A 22,133-nucleotide genomic window follows, 5' to 3' on the forward strand; every position below is an offset into this window, starting at 1 on the left:
AGTCTCATAGTTTGTATTTAGAGACAAATCAACATACAATTATTATTTTTTAAGTATTACGCATACATATGTGCCATGTAGGCAGTGAGAGATAAAGAAAAACTGCCTTCCTGGTTTGTTTTTTATTCTTCCTAAAGAAACTCACTCATGTCTGGTACCATAGAGCAAGCAGGGATACTGCTGTTTTCAGCTGGAAGCCACCCACCCGCTCTTTGCTGCTGGGTACCATGACAGGGACAAGTTAACATGGCAAGATGGACACCCTTGGTGTCCCCCAGAAAAGGACCATCCTCCCAACCCTTGACTCTAGTATCTAGAAACATCCTTTTCTTACAGTAAGAGAAATGTTATATAATTCTTTCTTACAGAGAAGTGATGCAGTGGAAGCAGATTCCAAGCTCAGTGATCGTCAGTCTTATGTCAGCTTTCTTCATTATTTTTCCCCAATATAAATAAAAACTTTTGATATTCTAATGTTCTGACAAATTACAAGAACAAAATCACTTAAATTTGGGTTTCTGAGAAGTTTTGAGTTTTCATAGACATATGAATAAGAAAAATACTGTATTAGTGTTCAATTTGAGGCAGAAGTATTGAAGCTGCTTTAATTTTGCATGAGACAGAACTTCAGAGGAAAAGTGATATGTAACGATAATTTCTTAAGATTAAGATTTTGGCATATGTATACATTTGACTATTTTAACTATCAAAGTATGTTTACCCCTTATTTCCCAAATATATCTGCACTTCTTTTAATAAGTGAAAACCTATGCAACTTTTTACTGATCCTTTCCCTCTGATCCTTTTGAAAGGTGGTTGAATCTTATATATGTATGTATATAAAACATACTTATATATAATATACTTTAATAGTTATATATGTTTTTTAATGTCAAATATATATATATATACTTTTATACTTTTTAAAAGTAATATATATAACATTTAAAAGTAATATATATAACTATTGAAATATGTTATATATGTGTATATATATACTTTTGACATTTCATATATATATATATAAACTTTTGACTTTTTTTTAGTTCTACCAGTTTATTGCTACCAACCCCTCTCCCTCCATCCTCGTGCACATGTGCTCAGTCATGTAACCCCATGCACTGCAGCCCACCAGGCTCGTCTGTCCATGGACTTTTCCAGGCAAGAATACTAGAGTGGGTTGCCATTTCCTTCTCCTACTTTTGACATTTTAACTGCACATAAAAGATACATTTGGCCATGGTGCTTCTCCAACATTAATGTGACCTGAAGTGCTTCCTAAGCTTAGATTCAGAGACAGTAGGTCTGGGATGGATCCTGAATCCCAAGTGATGCTGATCCTACAGGTTCACTGGCTGCCTCCACTTTGAGGAACAGTCTCCAGTAGCATTATAGTCCCCCATACTGTGCAGATTTAGATTGAGACAAAGTAAAGAAACTAAAGAGGAAAACCATCCTTATCTATAATGGTGAAACCATTCTTATCTATAATGGTGAAACCATCCTTATCTATGCTATTATTATTCTTACTACATTATCAAATGTCACCAAGTATGAAAGAATCCTGTTATGTCTACTTACAGAGTAATGTTGTGAAATTTCAACTCTCATGAGCAAGCAAATTAGAAAATCCTTACAATTTCTGGACCTACATAATTGTTCCTAGTTTCATCTGTGCCTGTTCTCTCTCATGGATGGGATATAACCGACTCCTGCTAAAAGCTGATTATTAAAATATTGAGGAATTTTGTGAGCCACAGCCATTGGTGGCTTGTAATACCAATGGTGGGAGTATTTACACCACAGAAATTGACAAACACTATAAAACAGTGTTTAATTTTTCTGTTTTTTGGGACACACAATCAGATTTTGCAGCATACCTGCCTCTCAGTCAAAGAAGAAAAGTAATTTCCTGTTATTTCCAGCAAAGGACATGGGCTTTTGTCTTATCCAAGTTTAGAGCTTCTTGTAATACTGTGCTGTGCTTCAGAGGAACCATGCAGCTTGATGACAAATAAGTTTATTCCTATAATAAATGGGAAACAAAGGAATTAGGACAAATAGCAGTGCCCTTTTGTGAATGCTCACCAGCAAGAGTATTGTTAGTCTAACACTTTACAAGTATTTTTCAAATGGCATTTTTATAACTAATCTTTCATCATGGAGGTATGTGAGAATCAGATTGGATATAATTGGAATGACACATGTACTGGGTAGCCTTAGAGAATAAACACAATTCAGTAGAAGGCAAGCCAGTTGCAGATATTTTCTAGACACTTTGTGACAAATTGGCTCCCGTCATATCGTACTGAGTCAGTGATTTTATTACCATGCACAGCTGTTCCCATCATTTGTTTATATATTTCAACCCATACTTGTGGCTTAAGTGAGATTTGTCATAAGGATTTAGTTCAAATTTGCTTGCCTAATTTTACATGCCTCTATTAGTAAAATATGATTAGTAGGTAATAAATATCTGATAACTATTGCTTGATTAGAGGAATATTCTATTGGACATGGTTTTTTATATCTACTAGCAAGCACACTATAAATTCTCTTTCCCATCAAAAGTACACGTTGTTACAAAAAATACACTCTTAAAAAATAATTTGTTTTCTAATGTTTTTATTGACTTGTAAAATTTTCAACTATAAAAGTCAAACACAAATTTGCCTACTTATTCTTCAACAGACTGTAAGATGGATTCTAATAACTTAGCCTCATGATGTTTCACCCTACTGTAATATTAAAATTGTAGGAATAATTTAATCAGGCTGAAAAGTAAAGTTGTTATAAAACAGCATTGAGGTCAACCACTTTCATTATTAATGGATTGAATAATTAGGCAGATAATTCAACATTTACTTGAAATATTAAAGATAAGCATATTTTGTAGATTTCTAAACTCCTGTCATTGTTTCATTTTATTTTACTGTTAACATTAAGCAGGTGATTTGTTACAAAACCAAACTATTTTGTCTTCATATATTTGCCCTTCCTACTCCAGTTTAAAACTGCAAGATATGTCATTTTTAACGTAAATGAACCTTAATTGTGTCCATATTCTTGCATCATATGGAGGAATTACGCTACGTTGGGTTTTTCCTTTCTTTATACAATGTCAGAGTATTTAATTCCTAGATTTCTATAAGTAACTCTGTAGTTTGATTGATTATTCAAGTGTTTACTTTCTCAAAATTTGTAAATTTAAATTTTATGCATTCCTTGTAATGCACAGTTTTCTGGCACATACATTTCTAGAGTCTGAGAATAATTGAAATTCAGTTATTAAAATAAAATCATAATAAAAAGCTTTGCATTGTGATATTATCCTTTATTTAGTACTTTATTTAAAGCAAATTACTTGCTAATCTGATAACTCTGCTTTTTAAGAAGGCATTATGGTAATTGTACTCTTGAAAATCTTCTTTCCATTCTAGCTACCACTTTCACAGCTGTCTTCATGTTAAATTTTTTTTAAGTGTAAAATTAGCTTTCTAAGTTTGGTCGTCCACAAAAAATTTTGCTCCAATTTGACATCTATTCAGAGTTAATTATTTGTGGTTAAGCATAATATAGTTTGAACAGTGAATTGCATAATCATTTTATATAATGTAGGAAGCTCTAGCTTTGCCTCTATATTGTATTTGTATAGTATTGATGTTTAGATAATGGGATTTGGCGTTGAAACCAGCACAAATCTCAGCAAGGATCTACCTTACAAAAAAATATAAAATGATATAAAATATCAAATATAAAATGTAGAGTGCTTGTTTTTTAAGTACATAAACTCATACAGCTGTGTATACACTAGCATTTCAGTTTATTAAATGGTATTTGTCTGGAGGGGTGAATAGAGCTTTTATAAAAAGAGATGAGCCTTCCCTGCCAGCAGTATTCACACTAGGTGAATACTAGGAAACCTATTTATAGCCTTAAAAGTTTAAGAATTAAATATGAATAAACAGAGATTCTAGTTCCTTAAATATTTGTCTTTCCTGTGTTTCTACCTAACTTGAAACATTCTCTTTGAAAATTATCCCTGCTTCAATTCTGGGCGAATTTTCTCCTTTATTATTATATGTAACATTTACTTAGAATAGAAACAAAGGTGACTTGAAATTCAAAAATAAATTTAGCAAATAATTTAAAAATGTGTATTTTTTCATTTCTTAGCTTAGATTTTGAGAAGAGAATGAGGATGAGAAAAGGAAGCTGCGGTTTTCATTTTCAGATGAATTCTGTTTGAGGTGACCATTACATAAGGTCTGATTTTACATGCTCTATATTTAGTGGAGAATTTTATAAATAATTTTCCACTGGCTGATTATAGTCATAAATATGAAACACATTTTTCACTAAATTTTTTCAGTGTTTCCCATAGATTAGGAAGTTTTATATTCAGAAAAATAATAATGTAAACATAAGCATTTAAAATGTCTCTTGAAAAATACAATAAAATAAAATGTCTCAAGATTTCTTTTTCTCTGAATCTAGTCATGCAGATTTCAAATTATATGTTTCAGACCTAATTCTTTAAAATTGTTTTACTTTGTTGGGATCTTAATTGGATAGGTTTCCTGATAATTTCTCATTGCTAGAAAGGAATTTAAAGAACAGTTTCTAAAACTGAAGTTTGTAGCCCTTCAGGGAACTTACTCTGAAACGGTAAGCGATTCAGGGAAAGAGACAAGATTAGAATTCTACGGCAGACTGAGCTACAAACATTCCTCTTATATGTTTCTTAATGTGAGTTTTTTTGATCCGTGTACAGTTTTTGGAGGTAATCATAGATTTACATGCAGCGAAGGAATCAATAGGAAGACGTAATTAATAGTCTTCACCCAGTTTTCCCCGTTTAGCAGTGTCACAACTATGAACTTGACATTGATCACTTAACATTTCTTCAATCCAAATGTGTTGCTCCTTTCAATCACTCTCTTGGGAAAGTGATTGGCCATCTCCTTTATACTTATTGACACCCTGTGTAAAAGCATTACATAATACTTCCCCAGGGCAGAGCCCATGCCTACCTCTCACTCTCTCCCAGACTAAGCAAAGGTTCTCTTTTCATTTACATGGACAGTTCTTTTGTAAAGGGGAGGGTTAGAGCTAAGGTCAGAGATCATCACTTGTGTGCCCTACAGTACAGTAGAAATGATGAGTGAGACATAAAAAGTGATCCATTCCACTCGAGTCCCCTCTGAAATCAGCTCTACTGCTCTAGGAAGGTGATGTTCTAGTCACTGCCAGAAAGAAAGGAGAAGGAGGGAAAAGCCAATCTTACGTCTTACAGTTGAGAAAGAGAATTAACATCCAGGAGTGGAGCCAGCGGATGGCTGTGGTTTGCAGGGATCCCACACTTGAACGGCATGTGGCTTCTAGCTCTGCAGCCCGGATTCTCCTTGTCAGTAACTCAGAGGTGATCAGACCCCACCTACACCAAAACTAACTTAACCCTTTGTAAGTTAGAATGATAGTTCCATAACTGGGGGGAGAAACCAAATTGCCAAGTGGATGGAATACTTGTGTCAACAGGTTGCCAGGTTTTTATCATATAGCAGAGAGCTAACTACAACACCTCATGGCTTGGCAAGCATGGACTGTGAAAGGAGTTGTACCAAATGCAATGACCTGACTGATAGGTGACCCTGAACTTGATACTCCTGGAGTCCGATGTTTCCATCCTAAAACCATCCAGAGAGAGCCAGAATCACCTCACATATCTGTTACCCAGGGCCTGCAGAGATCCTGACACTTGCCTTCTGGGCCAGTGCTCACTCCCCTGCCTGCTCTGCTGACATCATCAGGATGGCAGCAGCTTCCCATCTTGCTGCCACCCATTTCCCTTGACTGGAAGGAGCAATGAGTGGTGTGTATAGAGAAGTAAAGCAGGAGTTCCTTTTAGGTCAACATGGTAGATCTTTGAGTAATTGATGAGGATCAGTTTGTTGAATAATGCGAAAATGAAAGTTGCTTAGTCGTGTCCTTCTCTTTGTGACCCCGTGGACTATAGTCCCCATGGAATTCTCCAGGCCAGAATCCTGGAGTGGACAGCTTTTCCCTTCTCCAGGAGATTTTCCCAACCCAAGAATTGAGCCCAGGCCTATTGCAGGCGGATTCTTTACCAGCTGAGCCAGCAGGGAAGCCCGAGAGTACTGGAGTGGGTAGCCTATCATTTCTTAGCAGATCTTCCCGACCCAGGAATCGAACCTGGCTCTCCAGCATTGCAGGCCAATTCTTTACTGACTGAGCTATGAGGGATGTTAATAAGCATCTCTGCATTATGCATGAAAGTGTGAAAGTGTTAGTTGCTCAGTTGTGTGTGACTCTTTGTGGTCCCATGGACTGTAGCCCACCAGGCTCCTCTGTCTATGGAATTTTCCAGGCAAGAATACTGGAGTGGGTTCCCATGCTTTTCTCCAAGGCATCTTCCCGACACAGGGCTTGAACCTGGGTCTCCTGCATTGCAGGCAGATTCTTTACTGTTGTGCATGGCTTTTATCTTTTAGAAGAAGGGTGCTTCCCCCTGACATGTTAATAAAACTAAGATAAGAAGACATCTGAGTGTGCTCAGGTGTCAGCAAGCTCTCCATAAGCCTAGCTAGGTGGGGCACAAACTGGGTTGGAAAATTGTTTTTATTTCTAACAAAAAAGGAGGTAGAGTTCAAATTCTAATTGCAGTAACTTTACAAATAGAATCGGACAGGTTGCTACACTTTCAGTCAGCCAGGGATTATGAACCTGATTCAGGGGAGGGTGACAAGTCTTGTTAGCAGGTAAGCTGTATAATGTAAAAAACAGTGTTGGATTTGTATTAACAAATTGTGGTTTGCCTATATTCTATTGTATGAAATTATTTTTGCCAAGGTACAAATTCATCTTTAATTAGACTTAACATAATCAACTCTAAGTCATAGTCACAGGTTTTATATATGTTTTCAAATATAGTCAGTGAACAGGCTGACTTTCTCTCTCTCTGAAAACTAGACCACATTCAAAATACATGTAATTTGAATTAGGAGAGTCAAGGCAGTCGGTTATTCAAGAAAAACAATCAGGTGTTTGCACAAGGATAAACTTTTTGCCATCATTACCAGATACAACAATCCTTTCACCTTTAAAGTTGAAGTTATTTTCAAAGAGAAGTCATGAAGAATTGTTTTGACATGCAGACAATGTTTCAGTTCAGTTCAGTCACTCAGTCATGTCCGACTCTTTGCGACCCCATGAATCGCAGCATGCCAGGCCTCCCTGTCCATCACCAACTCCTGGAGTTTACTCAGACTCATGTCCATCGAGTCGGTGATGCCATCCAGCCATCTCATCCTCTGTCGTCTGCTTCTCCTCCTGCCCCCAATCCCTCCCAGCATCAGGGTCTTTTCCAATGAGTCAACTCTTCACATGAGGTGGCCAGAGTACTGGACTGATTTCCTGTAGGATGGACTGGTTGGATCTCCTTGCAGTCCAAGGGACTCTCAAGAGTCTTCTCCAACACCACAGTTCAAAAGCATCAATTTTTCAGCGCTCAGCTTTCTTCACAGTCCAACTCTCACATCCATACATGACCACTGGAAAAACCATGGCCTTGACTAGACGGACCTTTGTTGGCAAAGTAATGTCTCTGCTTTTTAATATGCTGTCTAGGCACTGGATAGTCATCCAAAGGCAGCCAAAAGCTCTGTTCACCTGTAGCTGGAGTCTTTTTTATTAGTACTGAGGAGCTACACTGATTAAACCCAAGGAGCCTGTGATGCTTTGTTTCCGAAGTAATTCTGAAGTCCTGGTGAAAGTGAAAAGTAAAGTCGCTCAGTCGTGTCCAACTCTTTGCAGACCTCATGGACTGTAGCCTGCACCAGGCTTCGCTGTCCATGGGATTTTCCAGGCAAGAATACTAGAGTGGGTTTGCCATTCCCTAAAGTCCTGATGTTGGAGAAGACTCCTGAGAGTCCCTTGGACTGCAAGGAGATCCAACCAGTCCATCCTGAAGGAGATCAGTCCTGGGTGTTCATTGGTAGGACTGATGCTGAAGCTGAAACTCCAATACTTTGGCCACCTCATGCGAAGAGTTGACTCATTGGAAAAGACCCTGATGCTGGGAGGGATTGGGGGCAGGAGGAAAAGGGGACGACAGAGGATGAGATGGTTGGATGGCGTCACCGACTCCATGGACATGAGTTTGAGTAAACTCCAGGAGTTGGTGATGGACAGGGAGGCCTGGCGTGCTGCGATTCATGGGGTTGCAAAGAGTCGGACACGACTGAGCGACTGAACTGAACTGAACTGAAAGTCCTAGTAGGTCGTTACTCAGTTCCTCGGGAAATGTTGGGCAGATGCCCCGGGTTGCATTTGGGAACCCCGGGAGGACCAACGCGTAAGCAGAATAAACGCGTGCGCGCGAACGGCGAGCCATACCTTTTCTTGCTAAATGTGGTTCCCCACGTCTCCTCTGATTAGAGGTGTGCTCTGAACAAGCCGAGACGGGGCCATGCCGAGCAATGATCTCCCGCTGGTACTTTGATGTGACTGAAGGGAAGTGCGCCCCCTTCTTTTACGGCGGATGTGGCGGCAACCGAAACAACTTTGACACGGAGGAGTACTGCATGGCCGTGTGTGGCAGCGTCAGTAAGTGGACCTCCCTCCAGCCTGGCCGCCTTTTTCGTCTTTTCTCGCCACTGACTCTGCTCTCTATAACCGACTGGTTTTCCTGGTTCTCGCGAAGGGGGTTGTTGGGGTGGGGTGTGTTGCTCCCACTAACCTCGTTTCTGTCGAGTTCTCTAATCGCCGGGCACGTTCCATCCTGGGCACACATCTCCGTCTTTCTCGAATCAAAAGCATGGCCTTGGGTGTGTATCTCGCACTAGTTGTGGCGCCTCCCGTCTTGCGATCTCGAGGGACTCTGGAGGGCTTCTCTTTTGAGCCAAGCTGGAGTTGCCCTTGTGTCTTCTCCGCTGTTTCTGCCAGTGTATCCCTGCGTTTGTCCGTGTACCTTTGTGTTCGGCTCTCTGCATGTGTGCTCCACGTGCAGATGAGGGCTTCCACCGGCAGCCCGGCTGATGGCGCTGCCCGCCCCCCACCCCTTGCATTGGCAAGCTGTGTTGCCTGGGCTGAGCTTCGTCTCATAACACGTGATGTTTATGGAGGGAACCGGATTGAGTAGAGGGCATGCACATCGGATGCCAGAGGGTAGAGATGACCCAGTGGTCCCTAAGCTCACACAGGGATATTTGCAACGTGGAGTTTTCATGTCTTCTCTTGGAAATAGAAGGAAGAAAACTCCTGACTTAGCATTAGAAATGTTCTATGACATAAGACTCAGGAAATACAATTTGCCAAGTCTTTTTCTCTTCCTCTTTAAGTTTTTCATAACTCAGGGGACTAAATAAATGAAGTCATGATGACTTATATGCAGGTTGATACCATTTCCACAGAGGTAGTTTTCTGGAGGTGACAGACCAAACATGTGGGACCTCTGTTCTTCTCAACAGCCTTCCACATTAAATTCCCTATCTACCTACCTACCTATCTACCTATCTACCTATCTATCCATCTATCTGACTACTTATGTATCTATTTACCTATCTTATCTGTCTATCTATCTACCTATGTATCTATCTATACATATCTATCTTATCTGTCTACCTGTGTATCTTCTCTCTCTATCCACCTGTGTAGCTACCTATGTATGTATCTATCTTTCTATTCCATGAGGAGAGAGTGTGATCTACTCAAGGAATATTACTCAACTTGATAAAGTAAAAGTGAAACTCAGTAAGTGTGCATTTCTCTTTTGAGAGACTCCTGCCTTTTTTGCATGGTTCTGGAGAGGGTGACAGCCACCATTTCCTGCATACGATTCCCAGGGATGATATGAATTGTTTCCCAGTGTGATCATAGAATTACGCTAAACAACAAAGGGCCTGCACCATCAAGACCTTGTCTTGTGAAGTCCAGTATAAGTGGAATCTACTGGAAAAGTTCCTGTTGGTCTCTTGTGTGAGAGATGCCGCCCCTTCTACTCGCTGGGAGAACAGATGTAGGACCTGGTAGCTCTGAAGGCTTCTTTTCTGGCTCTGAAGAGAAGACTGTGGCTTCCAGCTCAGAAGACTCCTTTCTTCAGTTTCAAACAAAAAAGTTAATTAGGTCAGGTAACCTGGAGGACCGTGGTGGATTCTGTTGCCTGGAGCCTGGTGAACAGAGGACTTTTGTTACAGTGATTCTAACTGGTTTCCCTGCTGGGGGGAGACTTCCTGGCAGATGTCCAACTTTTTTCCCCCTTTCCCTGGGGTGTATTTCCATTTTGGAATATAAATATATACATATACATATAATAAGAAAGAGGGTTTTAAAAATTATTAATAGTTGAGAATTTGCTTCAAGAATTAAAAGGTATCAGGGATTCCCTGGCAGTCCAGTTGTTAAGACTCTGAGCTTCCATTGAAGGGGGCACGTGTTTGATCCCTGGTTAGGGAACTAAGATCCCACATACTGCAGGTGTCGCCAAAAAAATTAGAAATTATGTGCTCCCCCGTACCCCCAAAAAAACCCTACTGTTACCTTCAAAGCACACCATCTCCATTTGGTTATTTTGAGTTAACTCAGACTGGGAGCCAGAGCCATGGGCATCACAGATCAGATGGAATCTCGGGATGGCACGTTCTTTACCAAGAAATTTGCAAAAGATAAATGCTCCCAACAAAGGTATAATGGACAAGTGGTCAGTACTTAGTTTCAAAGGAGACGGGTTATAGAGTAATAATGTCAAGAAAGCAAATAAGAGTGGCTGAAAGTCAGTCAGAAGAGTGGACAAAAAGACTGTAAGTGGACAGTAAAGGCCTCAACAAATAGCCAGAACTGAGGGCCAGGGCTGCCCTTAGCATGGTGAAATGAATGGAGATACCATGAAGAAAGGGTGGGAACTGCTGATGCTGACACTAAGCAGGTAGATGGGAGCAAGAAATGCTTCCACGGGGTACTGGGATGTACTATCAGAGACAGAATATCCACGGTCCATGATGTTCTTGTGGACATATATCTTATGTTTGTATATTTACTTTGGTTCCATGTTATTTAGTGCTATGGCCCAAACTCAGGATATTTGTTTCATTTTTGTTTTTAAGTCAATGTTTTTGTTTCTGCTTTTTCCTTTGGTCAGTAGAATCATGTCATTGAGTTTCATCCATCATTCCCATGTTTCTATTTTTGTTTTTAGTTATATTCTCTTATTTTCTCCATAGTGTCCCACAGTTTACTCAAGACCACCCAGGAACCTCTTCCCCAAGATCCTGTTAAACGTATGTTGTCATTCACTCGACGGAAGGGAGGAGGGAGAAGTATATTGCATGGCTGGATTGTAGCTCCAGCATCCTCACCTTTGCATGGTTTTGTGTTTCTTGAACACCTATCTTTTAACAAAAATGTTTATTTCCATTGCCTTGCTTGTAATTCCATCTGATTTTGCCAGGTAACTTGCAGTGTCAGGCTAAGAGCTTTGACCTGGCTTTTGCTATTTCTAATCAGTTTCCTCTTTATTTCATATGGTTTTATAAAATACTGTTTATACAGCCTTGTTTTGTGTTTTATTTGGCATCACTATTTTACTTCCTAAAGCTCACAAGATGCTATGATTTAGCAAGAGCCCGTGTGTATAAGTGACTCATTTAAGCATTTAATGTGCATGCATTGTACTAACTATGTGGACTAATATGTATGCAGAGGGTTCAAGTATGTGTGTTTACAGACAGCTGTTAGGCTTTAGGAAGTGAACGGTCACTTCTAGAATCCAAGACTTCTCCTTCCCCTCCCTGAATACACCACTAGTGGGAAAGACGTGCCCAACTTCTGATTTCATCATTAAGATGCAGAGAAAGCACTTTATAAAGAAATGCTGTGTCAACCTGCCTTATAATATCAATGCATTGTGATGATTTCAATTGGCCTATCTGTTTAGCTTTGTTTAAAACATGTGGTGTCAAATACATAATCACTCATTTAAAATTTGGATTATATCCCAAAACAGATTCATCCAACATTAGATTAGGGGTGATAGAAACCACTGATGCTTGTGGTTGGTGGAGGGAAAGACACAGTTGAGGTTGTAGCTTGGATACAGTGAAAATTAGCATTTGTCTTTATCATCCTGAAAAAAATCTAGTCTCACAATTGATGAAGCTAATGATCTTGTCTTTAAAAAGATAAATTTTAGTTGAAAGTATGGCAAGTGGCTAGACATAGAAGGATGAGGAAAGACTATAGATTTTTTTTTTAAACTATAAATTTTATATTGTGAGATTGAGAGTACATTGAGCTGCAAGGAGTGTTGCATTTTATAAGGCATTTTTCTTAGATCATCTCTTTTCTTGGGAATTTTGTGTCCATTTTCATCATTTCCTTTGTGCATACTAGAAAAAATATGAAGCTTTAGGAACTCCGTGACTTGTCCCCAGCCATCATAGCGTCACAGGTGGCAGGCCCAGGTTTAAAACCTAAATGGTACTGTGGCTATGACCTGTGCTCCAAATGGCCAGCCGTTTCTGACAGTTTGCTAGGTTACCAAATTACATTTGAAGTTCAGAACCACATTTTAAGAGTACAGAAAATTGTGGGAAATGGCTGACAAATATTAAAATCGTTTTTTCCTAAATGCCATGAATACAGCCTGCATCAATAAATTTAATCTTTCCCACCCTTTTACAAAAGCAGTCATTATTTTTACTTTGTTTCACTTTTTATCACTTTAAGCATATAAAAGATTATCTTTTTCTATTTTTATTCATTACTGGGAATGAACATCATCGTTCAATAAATTTCTTTTCATGGAGTACTTGTTTTCTCAACTCTTCGCAGCAGACATTGGCAATCTGTTGTCATTTTCTCTTTCCCAGTCATTTTTTCCATCTACTTGTACTGTGTTTGGGATCCTAACACCTTTCCTTTCTAGGAGGGTGAGGTAATTTGGGCAGCTATATTTTCTTGTCTACCTACAGAGGCTGTTCAGTCATTGAAAGTGAAGGGTTTTGCAGTGCTTGTGTGAAGAGCTGGGAGAAAGCATATAATTTCTAGTTATTTATAGCCTGCACAGCTCTGCACTCTTATTTATAGCAAAGCTGTACATTTGAATTGAAAAACTCATGGTCATCTGGAGGTCAAATGCAGTTAGCAGGCTGGAGTTAGAGAAAATGCACCAAACTGAGAAAGGTGGACAGGCCCCTTTGATTCGACAGCTGAGGCCTGCTCTTGGCCTCTTCACCAACCTGGGGCCAATCGGAGGACATCATGGTTCACAAAGGTGGGTGGTCTTCTAGGTTTCCCAGTCTGAGTTGCTGCTAGTCAAATAATAAGTGTGAAACGAGCTAGAAAAAGCTCTTCAGTTAAACTGATAAGACGATTGCTTGTGTGGAGAAAAAGTGTGATGGTCTTCATTATGAATACAGTCATTTTCTTATCAAGACTTCCTGTTATTATAATTAGGCATTCCTAGATTTGAAATTTTGGTCATAAAAACCATTTTTGAACACTGCAGTTTTAAGAGACACTTGATGATTTGTTGGGTTTTGTTATCATAGATGAGCATCTGAACCCTAATTAGAGGTACTTCCCTGCTGGTCCAGTGGTTAAACAACCACCTTGCAATGCAGGGGGCGTGGGTTTGATGCCTGGTCTGGGAACTAAGATGCCACATGCAGTGGGCAATTAATCCTGCATGCCAAAACTAGAAAGAGCCTGCACACCATAGTGAAGACCCAATGCAGGCAGAAAATAAAGAAAAAAATGCAATATGTCTTTAAAAATAATAAACTACAAGTAGAGAGGGTAGAGACCTGAGGCTAAGAACTTTCATTTGACTCATAAATCTATGGATTTGAATCCTTTAAAAAATCCCTTTCCCATTTGGGATTAAAAATCTTATGAAACCTGGGTTTTGTGGGTTAAGCATGATGCCAAGGTTTCACATTCACTTGGCCCAGTGCAGGGTTTATGAACAATAAAATTTCTGCCTAAATATTTATTGATAAGTTTATGTTTCAAACATGAGAGTATGATCTTTTTTTCCCCTAGTGTTCTTTTCATCAGACTGCATCTCAAAAGGCAAGCAGATGCTTTTAATCTCAAAGAGTATCATGCCAATTTCTGGTCAGCCAGCTGCACCAAAGGGTCTGGCCAAAGAGAATGACCCATGGCTCATCTTTGGCCCCTTCCCCAAGGTGGGGTTGAGGCACAGATGACATCTAACTCAAGGTCTTTCAACCTCAACACGCTTGACATTTGGGGTCATTTAATTCATTGTGGGTGCTGTCCTGTGGTTAGAGGATGTTTAGCAGCATCCCTGGCCTCTACCTGTGAGATGGCAGTGACACCAGCCCCACTGTGATAACTAATAATGTCTCTACATCTCACCACATGTGCCCTGGGGAGGACAAAATGCCACCCCATTGAGAACCCCTGATCTTAGACTAGTACTTTGCCCACATCTGAGTTCAGACATAACCAGGCTGGTGGAAACAGGTAAACTTTCCATAGACTTGAGGGCGTTGCTGAAGTGTCAGAATGTCAGAAGCCTGCAGTTCTCAACGATGTTTATGAAATCAGTTTGTTAGCCCACTATCCTAGCTCTCCGTATTTGCAGGTTAAGGGAGAAGTTGGGCTTCCCAGCTGGCTCAGTGTTAACAAATCTGCCTGCAATGCAGGAGACACAGGAGATGCGGGTTCGATCCCTGGGGGTTGGGAAGATCCCCTGGAGGAGGGCATGGCAACCCACTCCAGTATTGTTGCCTGACGAATCCCTTGGACAGACGAGCCTGGTGGGCTGTAGTCTGTAGGGTCACAAAGAGTCAGACACAACTAAAGTGACTGACCACACGTGTGCAAGGGAAAGGTCACAGTTGCTCTTCTGAGTTTTCTACCTCAGTGTAAGCACTGCTGGAGAAGCAGAGAATAAACCAGCAAACCCCTGGGTTGGAGGTGTGCATGATTTACCTCTTCTGTTTCATCTTGGTTTCATAGAATCCCAACTTATACTAGAGAAGGGCCATCTGTAGAGAGGCCATGTGGCCTTGCTACACAGATTACTTGACATCTAAGCTGCATTTTGGGATCGTGTTCATGGCCGTAGAGTCTGTGCAAAGCTTTAGGTCAGACCTCATGCAGGATTGGGGGGAGAGGAAAAGATTGATTTCTAGGCATATCAGAACAATCCAGAAAGCACAGAATAGACTACTACACTTCCAGAGAATATAAAAGGAATTGGAAGATATCAGATAAGGCCAAACCACTGTCCCCAAACTCTGAGGTTATTGCCTTAGGCACTTACTGTGTGGCCTTTGAATAGAAGGTGCTATCTTAGTCCCAGCTTTGCAGTGCCCTGTCATAACGCCAAGGCTATGTCATCTTTGGCCAGACTTGAAACATTGTTCTTAACCATTCTTGTTCTTCTGATTGTGAAAGAGCAAGTATTAGTTCCTGTTAGCACATTCTCTAATACTAAGGGAACTCTGATGTTTTTTATGAAACTGCCAAGCATTATTAAAAACAATTAAAAGCATTAAAAGACACAATGGTGCATTAAATTATGTGTCACATCAGTGCCAATAAATTCTGTTCCATTGACAAGTATGAGAAGCCACATCTTTGGTATCCAGAAATTGTTAGGATAAAAGCAGTGCTTTTTTTCCACCAAATTATCACAGTGAAAAACCCTAAGATTGAAAACAATTGATTTGCTCAGCAAACCAGCATTTTTTTTTAAAATCTCATTTACTAAGAATAGTAAAGTGCAAAGTGCAAGTTGCTCAGTTGTGTCCGACTCTTTGCAACCCCATGGACTATACAGTCCATGGAATTCTCCAGGCCAGAATAACTGGAGTGGGTAGCCTTTCCCTTCTCCAGGGGATCTTCCCAACCCAGGGGTCGAACCCAGGTCTCCTGCATTGCAGGTGGATTCTTTACCAGCTGAGCCACAAGGGAAGCCCAAGAATACTGGAGTGGGTAGCCTATCCCTTCTCCAGCGGATCTTCCTGACCCAGGAATCAAACCAGGGTCTCCTGCATTGCAAGCGGATTCTTTACCAACTGAGCCATCAGGGAAGCATTATATGTGTGCTCTCTTCCTTTGCTCTTTCCAAAGAAGAAGTGGATAGCTTAATAAGAGTCAGCAATGGGGAAAAGGGATTGCTGTATTTAAAATGAGTAATCAACAAGGACCTGCCGTATAGCACGAGGAACTCTGCTCAATGTTATGTGACCCCCCCGGATGGGAGGGGAGTTTGGCGGAGAATGGATACATGGATGTATTTGACTGAGTCCCTTTGCCATCCACCTGAACTGTCATAACATTTTTCATTGGCTACACCACAATATAAAATGAAAAGTTTGATAAATAAATAAAATAAAAATTATGTACATTATGTTCCATCACAAATATCATACAAATTAACCTCTAAGTGATGTGAAAATAGTATATAGTATGTTATGTGTATTTTACCATAATAAAAGCTGTATGAAATTCAGAAAATAAAGAAGTCAGCAAATATTTTCTGTAAAAGGCCAGCAAGTCAATATTTTAGGTTGTGCAGGCAAATGGTCTCTGTTATAAGTACTCAACTTGGCAGTAATAGCGTGAGAGCATTCTCAGACAATAGGTAAATGAATTGATACAGCTGTGTTCCAGTAAAACTTTATTTAGCAAAAGAGACCAGCAGGCCCACCCCTGGTTTAATAAGCCTGTTAAGCCTGGGACATGTTGCTGCTAACTCTAATTTCGAGGGACACCAGCAAAGTTAACCCAATACTTGCCTTCAATAAGTTGACAGTTTTATCAATATGATGAGACTTAAGTATGTGCCAGAATTAAATAAACTAAAATGCACAAATGAAGGGAAGGATTGCTGTGAGAGGCTGATGTAGACTGAAACTAGTTTTATCCTGAAGACCTCCATAGAGGTTAAGAATTCTATCGGCTGTCACGGCTGTGTGCATCAAACTCAGCCGTGTCAGACTCTTGGCCACCCCATGGACTGTAGCCCACCAGGCTCCTCTGTCCATGGGATTTTCCAGGCAGGAATGCTGGAGCGGGTTGCCATTTCCTCCTCCAGGATCTTCCTGACCCAGGGATCGACAGTCTCAATGAAAGTGGACAATACTGAAGATCTTGACTTTTTGAACTCATCTACCCAGCATCACGTGACTGTGGCAGGTCATCCCTTTATGGTCCACCGTGAATAAAACGGAGCCTAGCTCTGACAAGCTGACAAAAATACAGTAACTGAAGCTTAAGACATCCTGAATGCCGGTGAATGTTGCTGTGACTTCACACATGGTTTTCAGATTCAGACTTGAACTTGCTCTTACGTTTTGGTGCATTGCGCTAAATAGGATGTAGATATTAATAAAAATCACACCAGCATTCATCTCAGTTCACATATTTGACAAAGTTCCCCCATCAGTACATGTCCATAAGACATAAAAAAGAAATGAAGCTTGACTAGAGTAAACACAACATAGATAACGTTTTTATTACCTTCTGTCCACACAATGCATCGATAACCTGCCAACTATGACTGCACTGACTATAAAATAAGCGTGATACCAGGGCATATCCGTGCAAGTGCCTTTGTTCTTTTTTTTTTTCTTGTAGACAGTCCAGTATCACATGTAAGGATCACAGACTTTATTTGCACATTATAAATGTCTCATCTAACTAGCACTTGATAAATATTTGAGCTTAGAAGGCATTAGGGATTTTCTTTATTTTGCAGTTGGAGAAATAGACTTTTTTCTTTTTTTTTTAAAGTTGGGGTGGCAGTCTATACACTCTGCCATGTTGTGAGATGAAATTTTTGCATCAAATCTTCCTTTACAGGTTTTTATTCCCTATATATCAATTATCCTTATTGCCACCCATCATATAAATCACAGCCAGTTCGTGTGATTGCATTGCTAGGTCCATATAAAATAGGATTTTCAGTGATAGGGCAGTGACTGTGTAGGTCTTAATTTACTTTTATCTTGGGTTGTCAATGCTACAGAGATAAATTGCCTTTTTGCTGATGAAAGGAGACCCACCAGACTTTATTGCTAGAATCTAACATTTATATATTGACTAAATGCCATTCATGGGTATCTGTTTAGAGAGGTAGTCATAGTTGTTAGTGTTTGAAGATGGTTTCTTCTTTTCTTCCTGAGCCTTAAAATTACATGTCACCCCTAGAGATTGAGGAAATGAATGATTATCAAAATGATCAGGGCAGTTTTTCACGATCAGGGCGATGTCTCTGATACCCAGTTCTTGCTGTCTTTACTATGAATACGAAAGGGAGTATTATGCACTGATTACAAATTCAGAACTAAAATGAGCATTTGGTGCATTTGCAGTTAAATTTGATTGTGTCCCTGACACAGGGATTCTCCATCTGTGCTAAGAAAGGGATCTCTGCCACATCCCATCTTGGCTACCTGATGGGAAGAGCCGACTGATCACAAAAGACCCTGATGCAGGGAAGGACTGAGGGCAAGAGGAGAAGGGGGCGACTGAGGATGTGATCGTTGGATGGCGTCACTGACTCAATGGACATGAGTTTGAGCAAACTCCCGGAGATGGTCAAGGACAGGGAAGCCTGGCATGCTGCAGTCCATGGGGCCGCAGAGTCGGACAGGAGTTAACAACTGAACAACACCCACCACATCCAGAGACAATAGGCATCTTTATTTGAAGCAACTTCCATTTAAATTATTAAATTTTCTAAGAGGAAACACAGGGATGAAAATCTTTCATTGGCACCATGTCACCAATGATGGCAGTGGATTTTTGTGGCAGGAACATCGGGTGCAGCACCAGAGTTTGTGATAAACTGAAAGCAAATCCGCTTTCCTCCCCCACCATCCTCACCCCCTCAAAAAATAGAGCTGTGGCTGATGCTACCAGAGGAGATTACAGCGTGAATTGGAAATGACACGCATGGATGCATCGTTATCAAAACTGAAATGAACCTTCACCCACATGTGAAAACAATACTAACCTTTAGTATTAGGTTCCCTGTGGTTTAGGAAACGGCGTTCGGGGGTGAAAAAGGAAGCAACCCTGTGCCCTTTCTCACGGCTCTGTGTGTGGGCACTGGGGGTACCTTCCGTGAGAACCCCTCACCACCTCCCAGCTAACTTGCCAAGCCATCTCATCTTCATCTTTTATTAATTCTCTTGAAAGATCACCCTCTGCTTTTGTCCCTTAGCAGACCAAACAGTCCTTTTATTATTTATTTATTTTTGATGTGGACCGTGTTTTAAGATCTTTATTGATTTTTTACAATATTGCTTCTGTTTTATGTTTTGGGTTTTTTGGCCCCAAGGCATGTGGGATCTTACCTCCCCAACTGGGGATCGAGCCCACACCCACAGCATTGCAAGGTGACGTCTTAACCACCGAACCACCAGCGAAGTCCCTGAAACGATCCTCTGAAAACACCTCATCGCAGTCCTCTCTCCTCCACCCAGCCCACGGGGGCTCCTCACAGTCCTCACCGTGGCTTCAAGGCCTTTCATAGTCTGTCCCCTTTCCCCTTCCCCCTGTCTCACTTGCTTCCTCGCCTCTGGTCACATAGACGTTGCTCCTCTTGGAATTTGCCAGGCACACTCACCTCCAAAGGCCTTTGCGCTAGTGGCTTCCTCTGCCTGTTCTTCCAGCGGGTAACTCGGAAAAAAGACTTCAGTTCAGCTCTTAGTGTTAACCTCACCTTGTCAGTTAGACTGAGCCAGTCTTCCCCACGCCACCTTCCTGGCTCTCCTGTTTTTCCTCAACCCTGCTCTTGTTTCTTTTTCTTCACAACACAGATCACATTGTAGCAGTGTGATTAATACTGTCTGTGTGTGTGTGTGTGTGTGTGTGTGGTGTTTGTTCTCTCACTAGAATACAACTCCACCAGGAAAAGGGTCTTGTTTCACTCATTGGTTTCTGCCAAGAGTTTTAGGGGCTGTAATATTTGTTGATTTGTTGAATGGAGGAATAAAGAAATGAACAGGCACACACTCGAGACAGCTGAGTCTACATCCCAGCAGCTATGCGTCCGAGAAATCTCGGATACCTCAAACCTCCCAGGGTTGCAAAAAAGAAAAACAACGTGAACCTTATATTGAAAGCATTTCTCACCCAGAATGCCACTGAATTTTTGGAAGCAGGATGTTTCAGATTGCGGCAGTAACATGCTATGAATCGAAACTGCGTTTCTGTTGTGTGTTTTTATTTGGTATTACTTTAGACACCCATTCTTAGCATTAAAAGGAATATAACTATATTTTATGAAGTTGTGATGAGACTACACTAAGAAAAAGCAATATAAAGGTCCCTTAAAAGTTAAATGCCTAATGCACATGATTGAGTGGGCTGCTAATGGTTTGGCAGCTGGAGGTCAAAAGTTAGAGCTGAAGATGGTTAAGTCTGATTTTCTGCAGAAGGGAGAATAGACCAAGAGACCACAGGCTAAAAGATCATTCAGATTCAAGCTCAAGGAGCTCTCTCCTGACCTCTCTCATAGCCCTACTTCTGCCGCTGAACGCTGATTGGAGGTCATCCACCAGGTAGTGTTCAGAGTAGGAAACTATTTGTTAGGAAATAGGCTAGTGGTTATCATAACAAAGCATATCTTTTGCCAGTACAGGTTGTTCATTAACAAACCAAACCCTTTCCAGTACCCTAGACATGTCAATGGATTAGCCCCTTACTGCTTAAATATTAACTTAATAGCCTCTTCATGGTTTACCCAATCCTGAATTCAGACTTACTTGTGTGTGTGTCTGGGGATGTGAGTGAGTATGTTGTTTATAGTCTTTCCTTTCTACACAATAAATGTATAACAGGCTAACTTTTTTTCCTCCCCACCCATTAAATGAGAACCCATGTAAAGTCCCTAGCGCAGCAGACACTAATGAACGGAGGGTATTGTTACTTGGCCAGCCTGAAAATCTGAGCCTGTATCACAGTTTTTAAGGAATCTCAGAGGTCTTTGAACAGGGTAACTGCTTTCTGTTTTTTTTTGTTTTTTTTTGTTGTTGTTGTTGTTTTTTTAAAAAATGCAGCAAAAATAAACTCTCCAGTTAGTGTCTATTTTCCAAAGTGGTTTAAGTGACCAGTGACATGCAGCTTCCTGTTCCCCTGTGGCCTGGAACATCCCTGGCACTCCTTGATGTTCCTTCCCCCAAAGGAAGCACCTTGAAAGAGCAGGGGCATTAGGGCACAGGCTTTCCTGCCCTGCCTGCGTGCCTGTTACGTCTCTGGCCTACCGTGGGCTTGATCACAAAATAACGGCCAATCCTGGTGTGACCACGTCTGCAGGATGTAGGAAAATCTTTAAGGCCATAGATGCTGAGCTCTCTGAACAAGCTTAAAACATTTTCCCCTTTCTCCTCACCAGCTGCAAGGCAGTGATAACGGTATACTACATTCATTTTAAAATATGAAGATGTAACTTCATTCTTCTCTCCTTGCCTAGACAGTGATCTGATTTCTGATTGGTGTGAGTACAGGACATTTCCAATGACTTACAACAACTGAGATGGAGGGCAAGTGTGAATGACTAAGAAGTTTGAATTAAAAATTAAAAGAAGGAATTCTCTGGTGGTCCTCTGGTTAGGACTCTGAGCTTCCACTTCAGAGGTCACAGGTTCAGTTCCCGATTGGGGAACTAAGATCCCACATGCCACAGCATGGCCAAAAAATAAAAAAGAAATGGAAAGAAAGACAGCTTCTCTTAAAATCCTAAACTATAGGAAGTATCAGGGGCCAGCAACAAGGATTTACTGAGAAATATTCCTCAATTAAATGAAATACATTTGTAATAAAAGATTTGTATTTATTTCATTGTTCCCAAAATTCGTTTTAATACTTAAAATATTTTTCATCCCATTAATATAACTTGCTTGCTGGTTTCTTTATTATTCTTTAATTCTTAATATTGCAAAGCTACATTTCAACTTAGGCTAATAAGATTACAGTGGGCTCAGATTTTAGTGTTTCTCTCTTTCCATGAAACAGTAGATCTGCAAATTATAAGAGTTGGAGAAAACTGTAAGTTACTTCCTACTTGTAACTTTTACAATTTCAGTTTTCCAAACAGGCTGCCTTGCTGTGGGTACAGCACCTTACAACTG

General features: G+C 40.5%; 1 protein-coding gene across 6 annotated transcripts in view; it reads left to right on the top strand.

Moving 5' to 3' along the window:
- The window catches only part of APP (amyloid beta precursor protein), a 287,707-nt gene that overhangs the window by 167,165 nt on the left and 98,409 nt on the right, over positions 1 to 22,133 (top strand). For 2 of the 6 annotated variants that reach the window (XM_061134302.1, XM_061134303.1), the window contains exons 7-8: positions 8,458 to 8,625; positions 11,238 to 11,294. The exons of 2 other annotated variants lie outside the window; for them this stretch is intronic. In XM_061134302.1, coding sequence (XP_060990285.1) covers positions 8,458 to 8,625; positions 11,238 to 11,294 — 225 coding nt within the window. The remainder of the gene's footprint in view (positions 1 to 8,457; positions 8,626 to 11,237; positions 11,295 to 22,133) is intronic. 2 more of the 6 variants (XM_061134304.1, XM_061134305.1) reach the window with 1 other exon arrangement.

The sequence above is a fragment of the Dama dama genome, chromosome 31 (genome assembly GCF_033118175.1).
Source record: "Dama dama isolate Ldn47 chromosome 31, ASM3311817v1, whole genome shotgun sequence".
NCBI classification, from domain to species: domain Eukaryota; kingdom Metazoa; phylum Chordata; class Mammalia; order Artiodactyla; family Cervidae; genus Dama; species Dama dama.